Source organism: Parasteatoda tepidariorum, chromosome X2 (assembly GCF_043381705.1).
Source record: "Parasteatoda tepidariorum isolate YZ-2023 chromosome X2, CAS_Ptep_4.0, whole genome shotgun sequence".
NCBI classification, from domain to species: domain Eukaryota; kingdom Metazoa; phylum Arthropoda; class Arachnida; order Araneae; family Theridiidae; genus Parasteatoda; species Parasteatoda tepidariorum.
Genome location: NC_092215.1, coordinates 56,344,777 through 56,358,858, shown reverse-complemented (window position 1 = coordinate 56,358,858; position 14,082 = coordinate 56,344,777). Strand labels below are relative to the sequence as shown.

Here is a 14,082-nt window from a genome sequence, read left to right as displayed (position 1 = left end):
AAAGAACATATAAACAGTTTATTTAACTTACAACATATTTTAAATGTTCCGTAATAACCGTAGTAAGATCGTGATCACATATATCCGGGATCGTGCGCTTCTCCCTTAACGAACTATGATATATATATAATTAGCTTTTCTGACTCGAGCGGTTCAAAATCATACGGATGTGATCTCAATACAGCTCATATTAGTACGTATACGTAGCTTTTAGCACGTATAAACTCAGAGCGTACGATCCCGTCTCCTTCCGCTGGTCTTGATAAATATTTTTATATTTTTGCAAAAAAATGAAGCCAAAATTATTACACATTAGGTTTTAAATTAGTATTTAAGCAAAAAAAATACTAAAAAAATTCTAAACATTCTATCAATTGAGGAAGGTGAGATTAAAAGTCTCAAAACCTATTTGATTGTCCCTTAAATTTGAGGAATTTTAGAGACATCTTCACATTTTTGATTATAGGAAGACATAAAGAGAAGTTTGATAGTATTATCAGAAAAACCTTTAAATTTCATCAATCTAGCTTTAATATTTTTAGTCCCGACTCCCTCAATTAAATAAACGCTCAGATTTAGATAAAATTTTTGATTTTTATTCCCTTAACCATTAATTTGCGGTCCCTAATGTGTATATAATTCTGTTTTTTGTAAGGAATATATAAGTGCAATGATGACGGTATTTTTTGTATCTTAAATAAATATGTTCTAACAGTATGCGAATAACTATTTTATTGTAAGTTAATTTAAATAGTAAATTTTGCCAATAAGATTGGTTTATTTGGCGGAGAGGCACTAAATATTAATGAGGAAAAATATTTAAAGATAAATTTTTAAAGTGAAATTGAAATAGTAGCAGTGTTTCTTTTTTAATGGCCTTAAAAGGTGAAAAAACAATGATGTTTTGAGATTTTTAAAATATATTCAGCCATTTACAGTAGAAATTGTTGTGTGTATCACTATGTACATATGAAAACTTTGTTGTTTAAAAGTTGAAAATCCTCTCTTGGAATGTGGATTAAGTTAAAATATCCTATATTTCTTGAAAAATTTTAACTAATGTTAAAAATTTGCATTGCTGTTACGTTAAGTGCATAAAATGTTATTTTTCATTCCCTTTTTGAGTTGCACAAGTTGAAATAATATTCCTATCAAACTATCTGGATGTGTTAAACAGCTTTCTATATTTGTTATTACCATTTGATTGATGTATAAAATTAAATTGCTGTTTTCTAAATCAATGCGTGCTTCTTTCAGACACACTAAAGGCTCTTTTAATTTTCTAAAAACACAAATTCAACAAGAGATACATTAAAGGCACTTCTTACGCTTAAAATCACAAAACTTAAAAGAAAAATTGAAGGTTTTTCTAACGTTCTAAAATCAGAGAATTCAACATTAGACTTAAGCTAACGAAGGCTTCGCCAATAAAGGCTTATTGCGTTTAAGTGAAAAAATTCAATAAAAGACTCATTAATTGCTATGCTAACGTTCTAAAATCATAGAATTCAACAAAAGTCATATTAATGGCTAGCTGCGTTTAAAATCACAAAATTCAATGAAAGACTCTTTAAATACCGTTTTAGCGCTTTAAAACCATAGAATTCAACAAAAGACACAATAAAAGCTCTTCTTGAGTTTAAAATTACAGTTTTTAACAAAGACATGTTTAAGACTCTCCTTTCTTCCTAAAATCATAGAATTCAACTATTGACAAGTTCGAAAACCATAGAATTTGCCCAAAGACGCAATAAAGGCTCTTTTTAAGCTCTAAAATCCTATAATTCAACAAAAGACACATTACAGTTTCTGCGCTCTAAAATCATAGAATTATACAAAAGATACATCTAGGGCGCTTACGTTAAAATCATAGCAATCAACAAAAAACATTTCAAGGGCTTTTCTTACGTTTAAAATGACAAAATTTAACAAATGACACAATAAGGGCTCTTTTTACGATTTAAAACCCCATAATTTAACAAAATAAATATTAAAGATTCATTTCACGTTCTATAGTCATAGAATTTGCCAAAAGACACAATAAAGGCTCATTTTACGGTTTAAAATCTCATGATTCAAATCTCATGAAGACACGACCCTTCTATGGCTCTAAAATCGATGAACGATTTTCACGCACGAAGTGCCCAGTCATATTGGCACAAAGGTTTGATATCCTAATATTTTTTTTAATATGGCAATTAATTATTGCTAAGTGCTAACTACTGAAATCAGACACTTACTTTCTCTGAATAAATTTTTTTACGAAAGATTTCTTTTTTGCTGTCAAAATATAGCCCTATGATTAATCAGGATTTTTATGATTTTTAGGAATTTTAGGATTTTCAGGATTTTTATGATTAATCAGGATATTTTAATCAGGAGTGAAATCTAAAGTTTTGACATCATAATATCTATTTCCGTTTTTTTGTTTATTCCGAATTTTTTAAACTATTTTCACGCTGTTTTAAAAATCATTTATCCAAATTAATGCAAGAAGTAGTTAAAAAATTTTTATTATTTTATTGAAACATTTTTGGTTGAAAAAACTTTTTTTATTGCAAAATAAAGAAAATTTTTCATAATGTGAACTATGCTATTTTAAATGATCAAATTCAAAATTTGAACAAAATTAGTTGAAGAGTTTCTGAATTTCAGAACTATGGAATTTCAAAAAAGTAATATTTTTTAAAATTTCAATTTCTGAAGGCTGATTTGATTCAAATTTTTGATTTTTCCATTTAAAATTACTTAGTTTAATATTATAATAAGATTTGTGCACCTTTCATTTCAAAATGTTTCTTTGACTATTCTAAATAAAATACTATACAATTCTTAAATATTATTTTTGGCATGGAACTATATTTGGAAAAACAAATTTTATAACAGTGAGAAAAATTTTAATTATTGTTCATCGATTAGGTTTTTACACCTTTTATTTATTTAGTAATTGAATTTATTTAACTCAACTATTATTTAACTCAATTTCATGAATTTTAAATTATAATTATGATTTTTTTGTAACTAAATTATCGCGAGGTTTTCTTTGTATAGTGGATTATGGGCGAAACTTTATTTCAGAAAAAATATATGGGGATAGAGGATAAATATTTGGCCATTATTTTGTCTATCTTTAACTTCACTTCTATTTATAGGGAAATTAAAAAAATGGAAAAAATAAACATGTTTATTGTCATTGCTATTTTAATTTCAAAGCAAAGTTCTAGTTTATTTAAATGATTTTGTTTACCTATTTTTTTTCTATGTATATTCTTTCTTTATTTCATTTTAGAACAGTCGTTGAACAGCCGACCCGATTTTCGGGTTTGTAACCAATGTTAAACTCCGTAGTCTTGCAATTTTGAACCCAATCCAGAAGACAATAGAACACTTGGATCAAGTATTGGTAAAAATTTGCCTTCGTGGAGGACTTTTTTATGGAACTAACATAAATTTGCGTTAGATGGAGATGAAAACCATTAAAACCTCCCATGATTAGCCTGACGGCAAGGAGACTTTTAACTGTCTACTACTGAAGATGTTTTACGTCAGCACAGTGGTCGGTGCAAGACGGGTGCGGAATTCGTATCGGCAGCCATTGCTCGGATACTAGCCCTGTTCACCTCATTGGAAGGCGAACGCTCTATCCTCTGAGCCACCACGGCTCTCTGTATATCCTCTGCATATACATTTACTGAAAAACGTTTGAACAATTTTTTAAAGCAATTCAAGTGTTTTAGCCAAGGAAAAAAGGCTGCAGTTTAAATGCTTGAAACAAAACTTTAATTTTCAAACTAACATACTGGCTATTAAAGCCGTCAAATATTTTAAGTAATTAAAATTGTTAATTTTCTAAATTAATTAATAGATCTATTAATTAATTTTGCAATTATTAATAATTTTTAAATATTAATTTAAATTTTAATTAAATGAAAAGTTAATTTTTTAAGAAATTTTAATTAATCAATTTTAAACTAATTTTTTAATATTTTCTTAAAATTGTTTTGTTTTAATTGCCAATAGGCACAGAATTTTCAAGCTAGGAAAAAAAAATCATTGAAACTATTTATTTTTGTCGTTTTTCAGATTTTTGTAAGTTTAAACAATGCAACGTTAGAGTAACATTTTAAATTCAATGCTTTTTCCTTTCTTGAAACCATGATTCGTTACCACATTTTGCGCCATTTTTTCATATTTTCTATAAAAGAGTCTCTGACTAAAGATCGAAAAACATTATCTAACAGTCATGAACTGGGCTAGTATGTTGATGATAAATGTATTTTTGACCCCCATGTAGTGCATTATTCATGTTGTTGTTTTTTTGTCACTTTTTTATATTATTTTCTTTCTTTTAATTATTTTTTACGAATCTTGAATGATATTTTTCATTTCAAGAGCATTCCTTGTAAATTAACTTTTTCTCTATAAATTAGTGTAAATTGTGCATGGAATCTTACTGTTCTAACTATCATTTAATTACTGGGTTGATGTTGAACAGAGTATTTCGAGGTATAAAACAAAAAGTCAATCTTTCACTTAAAAAAATTAAAAAAAATAAACACTTGATTAAAATAACACAATGCAATTTCGATATTCTTGAAGATTAACCAAAATTACTGAATTCCTACTAATCTTTATCACTTTATTTAATTCATAAATTGCATATTTAATTTTAATTATTTACTTATTTTTTACTAAATTTATAAATACAAGTTACGATTTATAATTTTTTATTTTTATATAGATAAAAAAAAGACTAATATAAACATCTTTTCAAAAAGTTTTAAAGGCATTATTGTTCTTTTAATGTAATTTTTAAAGGTTTTTAGAGAGTTTTTTTTATTTGTATTTTTTAAGGTTATTTTTAAAATCTTTTTAGGTTATCAACTGGTCATAGAAGGTTTTTATAAAAATGATTATTAAAATCTTTTTTTTTCTCATATAATGAGAAAACTAGCTTTAACACATTCCGCGTATTTTTATGCAGAAAAAAAAAAGAACCGTCAAAATACCCTTTAATTATTTCTATTTCTTAATAAATAAACAGCTGTTAAACAGCTCATTGTGTCGCTGCTAATAAATGTCCTTCTAACTGAATCCTTGCTATCACAAAATATTTAGTATACTTTCTTATCCTTTTCTTATCAAGAATATAACTTCTTAAAATTTTCTTATCAACAACATACCTGAGTGCAAGAAGCCTTCATAACTCATGATTGTTACAAGAGAATGCAATCCATTTGGATTTATATTGAATTGTTTCTTATAATTAAATACGCAATAACCTTATCATATGACTCATCTGATGAAGGTAATCTTTTCTATTAATTAATTATTAAACTATTGATGAATACGATGATTATAAAATAGATCTGCTAGATAACTATTTATTGATGATGAATACCATGATTAAAATTGTTGATAAAATAGATCTGCAAATTTTTGGTAGATAACCATTAATTAAATTATAATTTATACAATGATTATTATTATTAATAAAATAGATCTAGTACATAATGGTAGATAACAATTAATTGATGATGATTGCAATGATTGCAAATAATGATGAAATAGATCCGCTAGATTATGGTAGATAACCATTAATTGATCGATAATGAATACAATGATTACAATTGTGGTTAAAATTGATAAGATAGATTATGGTAGATAATAATTTTTTAATCGATGATGAATACAGTGATTGCAATTGCGGATAAAATAGATCTGCTAGATTATGGTAGATACAGCGCTTTATACCAGCGCTTTCCAATTTTTTCAGCAATGGAACCCTAAAGGATCGACCTAAAATAAATCCCGAGACTTAAATAAATTTCATTAGCAACTACGAACATATTAATCAACGAAAAGACTATTAATTATTTTAAATATATATTAAAGATTGAAATTTTATTAATTATTTTGAAAATATTTAATGATTGAAAGAATTTTTTCTTCATATCTGTTAATCAATTCAAGTCCTAAAATTTGGTTTATATCAGATAGTTGAATTTACAGGTCTGGAGCAGAATCTAGTAGAGTTCAAATTTAGTTTCATTTTTATGCATAAACTAAAAAAAAAAAAAAAAAAAAAAAAAAAAAAAAAAAAAAAAAAAAAAAAANAAAAAAAAAAAAAATGAATGAGCTAAAATGTGATTTTTGTTGAAAAAGGGCAAAAATAAAGATTGCGAAAGTTTATCAGAGTAACTTTAATGTTAAATTTGGTTATTTTAATACGAAGCAAAATATTAATGCAATTTTTCATAAATGCATATCCTCTTTGTTATTCATCTAATATATTTTTAATAGAATTTCTTTCTTCACAAGCATTTTAATAAAATAAGTTCATAAAAATAACGGAAATATTGATAACGGATATTTCCGTTAATCGCTTATAAATTTCATAACAGGTTTCGAAAATCATAATAAGAAGTTCCTAACGATTGGAACTCTTTTGACGCTTTCATGAAATATCCGCGGAACACCATTTGGAACCCGCTGCTTCATACCCTCCAACAAGAAATGTGGAGTCTGATTTGGAAAAATTTGCTAGACACTGACTCTAGTGGGTCAAAAGTTAGGTCCTATAGTTCAAGAGAAAGTCCAATTTCTTGATCTTATAAAAATTATTCAGACAAATATTTATAATTGGTATGAGAACGAAACATTATTCAAATGGATAATTATTTAAATTACAACGTATCGCGAATTTAATTCATCCCATTTGAACCTTTTTAAGCCTATGTTTGACTGAAATATTTGAAAAGTACATAAATTACAAAGTAAAATTTGTTTAGCTCAGTTAAAAAGTTAATTAAAAAGATATGCAAATGAATTACATGGATCATATTTGTAACAGTTTTCTAGTTCCAGAGCATTTCCTAAGGAATGCTTTTTTCCTAAAGAATGCGAATGTGCATTATATTGATATTTAGCTCTTTTCTTATACGATAAAATGCTTTCAATAATTTCAATAATTCATAGAAACATATTTTTAAATTAAATTTCTTAAAACATTATGTTACAGTTATGAAAGGTAATTTAAAAATGCCTTTAACTCTAATTGCGCATAAAGCATTAAAATATATAATTTAAAATTAAAATTTACTTAGTAATAATATACACTGGTGTCCAAAAGTTAAGCATACTTTTACACTGGAAATGAGTGCAAAATTATGTTTAACATTTGAACATCAGTGTGAATATATTTTCCGAAAACTTAGTGAAAAAATTTTTACAGTATTAGTCGGAGTTGGAGTCTTGTTTTCCAAAAAAATCGGAAATGGAGTCACAATCTAATATTTGATTTACTGATTACACAGTTTTGCCTCCAAATACTCCAATATTTTCCGTAGTTTCAGAAAATATTCTTTCTAATTCAAATGTGATAAATTAAATACGTGACAAGTTATAACTAATTTAAATAATCATTACAATAATCTTTTGAGAAATATTTCTGCACTCCGATATTTCCCGTATTTTCAAAAAATACTTTTTTCTAATTCAAATGTGATAAATTAAATGCGTAATAAGCTATAATTTAAGTAAACATTACAATATTTATTATTAAAATGTTTTTGTTCACATACTAAGAATTAAAAAAACTTTGTTCGCCACCACTTATAAATAATTTAACAGATAGATGAAAGGTCAGATAGAAAAAGTCGTATTTTTAAAATTTGATTTCTCAGGAACTATTCGATTAATTTCACTCAGCTTTTGCATTTTACAATGTAAAATTACATACTATAAAATGATGGGAAAAATTTTATGCCATACAATTCAAAAATTCTTTGACTATTATTAAATAAAATTATAAAGAATAATAAATGTCTTTGGATAAGCGAATTTTGTAATTGCNTTTGATGTTAGAATTGAGGATTTTTTCTCCTTCCGTATTTTAAGCAAAATGATCCAACCAAGTTCAGAAAAGAATGTTACCTAAGTTTCTAAAAATCATGAATTGTATTTTATTATTCTTAAAGCTTGCAACTTTTTTTATTGTAGTTTGTTTTTCTGGTGGAATTATTTAAAACATTGAAAAAAAAATTATTAAATAAAAAATAATGACGTCACCCAAAGATTGTGAAATGGATCGTTCAAAAAGTTAACCGTCAGTGTCACGAATATTTATAATATTTTAGAATATAAGTCTTTTTCATTAATTATTCGCAATTAAGTATGTTTCGTAAACTGCAATTTTCCTTCTTTATATTTGAAAAAGAAAATACTTCTTAATAAGATAACACGTGTTTCGCGATGAAAAGATTATCTTATCAGCTTCTGAGAAAAGTTAAGTAAATAACAAGAAGATAAAATCCTTTTTTTTTCTGGCTTTTACTCTCTCAAATCATTGAAAATTTTACAACTCCTTCTTCGTGATGAAACAAAGAAAAAGGTGACAAAATTGCATGAATTTTTAAATTTATTAATCTTTACAGTCCTCAACACTTGTGACCCGACGGGGATATTTTAGGCTCTCACTCAGTTTAAGCTGTTAAGCGGGTTAGACCAACACCTTCTAGAAAATCGAGAGCCTCAGCACGGATAAATTTAGAAGTCAACAGACATAAACTGCGCAGTGGAGGTTAAATAAGAAAAATGTCTCTACGTTTGGGTTACTAAGCTGAGTAGTGACGGGAAATACGAAAGATGTCATTACGTATAGACTACTAATGGATCAAATTTCATCCTTATGGTAAAAATCCTCATGGTAACCCGTGGTGATGCCTTTTTCCTTCTAGGAGGCATTGGTTTGACATACGTCAGACCAAATTTCTATTGCAGTTTGCACGTACAAGCAGCTTCGTGAAAATTTCTAAATATGCACGAGTAAATTAAAACCTTCAGTAAATTAACCGCATAATTCGAGTATACCTAATCAAAAATATTAAATTTTGAAAAAAAAATTAAATTAAAAAAATATTTTATAGCATAATTTTTTTTATCTTGCTAAGTGGACGATGTACCTTAAATGGTTGGGAATTATGGTATATACCAGAGTTGGGCAAAAATGTTCGACTACATTTTTAGATTACAGTAATCAAGATTACAGTTATTTTAGATAACAGTATTTGTAATCATGATTACAAGAAATCATAATTTTGATTACAGCTGCAATCGTGATTACAACAATTAATTACAGTAATCAATTATAGTAATCAATTACTTGTAATCATGATTACAATTTTGATTACAGTAGTAATCATAATTAAAATAGTTGATGACAGTATAATCAATTACTTGCAATCACGATTACAACTCACCATATTTTTGATTAGAGTTGTAACCATGATTACAATAATAGATTACAGTAATCGGTACAGTATTCAATTGCTTGTAATCTTGATTATAATTCACCATAATTTTGATTGCAATTGTAATCATGTTTCCAAGTAATTGTGATTCAAAGTGATCAAAACAAAAACGATTACGGGTAATTATGATTACAAGTAATCATATACGATTACATGTAATCACGATTAAAAGTAATTGTGATTATTTCGAATCAAAATATATGATTGCAAGTAATTACGATTGCATACTAGGTAAATACATCATGTAGATATGCATGGGGAAACATATTTTCATGTCTGTAGAATTTACGCAAGCATGTACATACAATTCGTGATTTCTATATAGTATATACACAATGTCTGTATGCACAAACGCTGTTTTCACATACAATATACGCTCATAATATGCATATACAAAACATGTACGCATTTATGTTAGCTTTTATGCAAATGCGATGCTTTGTATGTTCGTATGAGAATATAATGTATGTACATATACATGCATTTATGTACGCAAGTACATACATTGTATGAATACACGGTAATAACATGCATATACAATGTACGTATGTTTATAAAATGTACGTATGCATGTACAATTTACGTATTTACGAACAATATATGTATGAGCGCTGTTTATAAGTACACCATATGTACATAGTTGTATATATAAAATGCATGAATGTATGCATGTACTACGTTTACATGTACATACATATATAGCTTGCACATGCATATACTTTATTAAAACATATGTACATGTAATGTAGGGATCTACAATAAAATACTTGTATGTCACTTAAAGTACAGTGCTCCAAAAAAACGTACAACCCGGATAACTTTTGATCTAATGATCGGAATTTCACGTTCTAGGATTCATTCTTAATGGTTCAAAGGGGTGACCTCAAATATGCTAATTAATTAGTGTAGACAATATTTTAAGTTACGAAGCCCGACACAAAAACGCACTTTCTCTGAATAAACAACCTTTTTTTTTGACGGACTTTGATTTCTGATCCCCGAAATATAGGGGGTAGCCGCAATGTGGGAAATATGGTACCCATAATTTAGTCAGGAGAGTGATACAAAGTTTGAAACTCCTTAATGTTAATTTTACTTCTTGCGTATTTCATTATATCTCGAGAAATTTTATATCAAATTGGAGAACTTTTTGCACACAACTAAAAAATTAATTTATCCAAATATAATTCCATGCAAAAATAAATTTTTGTAACTATATTATTTTGTATTAGTTTTTAAAATAATAAGCGAAAAAATTTCAAATTGTAAGCTTTAAAAGTTTCGCATCATTTTAAAGAATGCAATTTTATATAGCCAAATACAAAATTTGTGCAAAATCGGTCGAATAGTTTCTGAGAAATTGAATTTCAAAAAGGTTAGATACTTAAAATTTGATTTCTCGGGTCTCCTATTCTACCGATTGTGCTCAAATTTTTATTTTGCCATATTAATTACATATTCTTTAAAATATTTCAAAAAATTGAATGCCTTACAATTCAAAATTTTTTCGACCATTCTTAAATAAAAAATATTAACTAAAAGTTATTTTTTGCGCGGAATTATCTTTGGATAAAAGAATTTTGTAATTGAGTACTAAAACTTTTTAATCTGCTTAAAAATTTCTCGAGATATAGCGAAATACGCAGAAGATAAAATTAACATTAAGGAGTCCGAACTTTGGAGCGTTCTCCTGACCAAACTGTATGGACAATATTTCCCAGATTGCAGCCACACCCTATATTTTGGGCATCAAAAGTCCGAATCCATCGGAAAAAAGGTATGTTTATTTAGAGAAAGCATGTTGTGTCTGTTTTCGTAACTTAAAATATCGCCTTCAAACTACTAAGAATGAGTTGTGGAACGTGAAAATCCGATCATTAGATCAAAAATTACTCAGGATGGTCCGTATTTTTTGCGCACNCGAGATATAGCGAAATACGCAAAAAATAAAATTAACATTAAGGGGTCCGAACTTTGGAGCGTTCTCCCAACCAAACTATATGGACAATATTTCCCAGATGTAAGCCACTCCCTATATTTTGGGGATCAAAAGTCCGAATCCATCAGAAAAAAAAAGGTATGTTTATTTAGAGAAAGCATGTTGTGTCTGTTTTCGTAACTTAAAATATCGCCTTCAAACTACTAAGAATGAGTTGTGGAACGTGAAAATCCGATCATTAGATCAAAAATTACTCAGGATGGTCCGTATTTTTTGCGCACTGTACGTATATACATACAGCTTATACGTGTAATGCAGAAAATCATGCGCACATGTAAATATCCGTACTTATAATGTATGTGTGCACATACATTGTGCAAATTTGTCAAATTCCTTAGCCATCAAGAAAATAAAAAACATGGTTTGCTCTTATATCTATGCAATTTAACCATAAAATTAAGATAAATATGAATATTTATTTTTGTTAATTTAACTTATTCCAGCTTAACATTATTGTTTTAAAAGTTTTTATGTTTACTTATATTTTAAAAAAAAACTTTATAACAATTAAGTTATTTAAGTTTGTTTTATGAAAATAAAAAATTCTTCTTTACTCAAGTAATTTTAAAATGGTACAGAACAATTAAAGCTGACAACCAAATTTAAATATCGTTTGATTTTGTCATTTAACTTTGAGCCGTTATCATTTGTCGTACTCTTAACTTACATACATTTTATTTATTGTATTGCACATATATTTATACGTACATATATTTATACGTATATATATTGTACATATGTATAATATATCTGTGTATATTCATTTCATGTACACGTACATACAATATATATACATACATATGTACTTACATTGTACGTGCATATATAGTACATATGAACGTACATACATTGGACATACATGTATTCATGTATTATTCATATGTTCATACATTCATCGGACATAAATGCATTGTACATATTACATGCTTTAGACAAACATGTATGCGCACATGCGCAAATTTGTACGAAAGGCTTATGTTCAATATATGCATGTTGAATGTATGTACGCGCATGTGTAAAATATATGTACGTCCATTGAACATAGAATTGTGCGCAAATATATTATTAATATGTTGATACATACACATATTGAACATACATATATCGTGTACGTGTACATGCAGGCATAGGACTTACATACACTGTACATGAATGCATGTGATATACTTTTATTAAACATACATGCATTTGACATTCATACAATGTACATACATGCATAGGATATAAATATATTGTACATACAAGCATGGGATATACATTAAACATACAATGCATTTATATTCGTACAAAAAGTAGCTAGTACTTCGTATATACATGCGTACACAAACATCGACATACATTGCACATACTCAAGTATTTGCATAAAATGTATACATTCATTGTGTACAAATGTAAATGTCTACATTGTTTGTACATACATACTTTATTAATAATAGATATATACATACTTATATACATTTTATACATACAATAAAAGTGAATGTATTTGTGTGTGTAACTAAAATGTATGTACTTATGCATTTACCTTCATATGCATTAGATAAATACTTATGCACATACATTTTAATTACATTCATTCGTACATAAGCTGTTTGCAAATACGTACAAAAGGTATCATTATACCATCTGTACTGTAAAATATAATCATATACTGATATACAATCGCCTTGTAATCGTATAATTAAATTACATGTAATCCTATATTTTGATTACTTATAATCACGATTACAAGTAATTGATGACCGTAATTGGTTATGTAATCACGATTACAGTTGTAATCAAAAATATGAATGTTTGTAATCATGATTGCAAGTACTTGATTACTGTAATCAAAAAATGTAATAGATTACACTTTTGCTCGACTCTGATGCAATCAGAAATTATGATTACTTGTAATCACAATTGCCTGTAATCGTGATTGCAAATAATTGATTACATGGCAGTAATTATCTGTAATCAATTTCAGTTGCAATTTATTACTGTAATCATCGCCCAATTTGATGCACATTAACTTTTCTTACGCGACACTGTAGATGCATGATAATTTTCCTCATGCGTCCAAGTGGGAGCATGATAACTTTTCTTCTGCTTCCCAGTGGATGTATCATAATTTTTAAGCATCCTAGGGGATACATTATAATTCTTAATTTCCCGTCTTAGCACTAAGTGCAAAAGCAGAATCTCATGTATATGAGAAGAATTAGAAATATATCTGTTCCAGTTAATTTTCGAATAAACACTGCATTTAAAAAGCTTATGTCTGATTAGGAGACTTAAAAATTCTTTTATCAATTATTTATTACATTAATTATTAATATTAATAGTTGAATCACCGATTACTTACTATTACATATTAATAGTTGAATCTCCGAACATTATTCTTTAATAAATCTAATTATAGAAAATCACAAATGTTATAGAAAATAAAACTTGCATCCATTTTAATGTTTACATCTAATCATTCAGTGGAAGGATTTTTTGTTTGCTAATAACGTCAATTTTGTAAGAAAAAATAGTAAACCTTTATGCTGGATTCTGTTTTTCACTATTAGAATAATTTAACTGATAGATATGTATAGTTATCAATAATATCATTAATACCATTTTCTTAAATACACAGTTTTAGCTGTGTCTAGACTTAAAAACCCAACGACGATACTATTTTGAGTGACGAAAAGAAGCAACCGGTAATATGACTCATTTCAGTATCAATTGTAAAAGTATAAATTCCCTCCAAGATTTCCTGTAAAGGTGTATAATAGTTTAGAGAGG

At 27.4% G+C, this 14,082-nt stretch overlaps 1 protein-coding gene across 1 annotated transcript in view; it reads left to right on the top strand.

Annotated features, from left to right (window-relative positions):
• Nucleotides 1-5,152: 5,152 nt before the first annotated feature.
• LOC107453368 (adhesion G protein-coupled receptor L1) overlaps nt 5,153-14,082 on the top strand; it is a 70,224-nt gene continuing 61,294 nt past the window's right edge. The window contains exon 1 of the mRNA XM_016070179.4: nt 5,153-5,308. Coding sequence (XP_015925665.2) covers nt 5,227-5,308 — 82 coding nt within the window. The 5' untranslated portion in view covers nt 5,153-5,226. The remainder of the gene's footprint in view (nt 5,309-14,082) is intronic.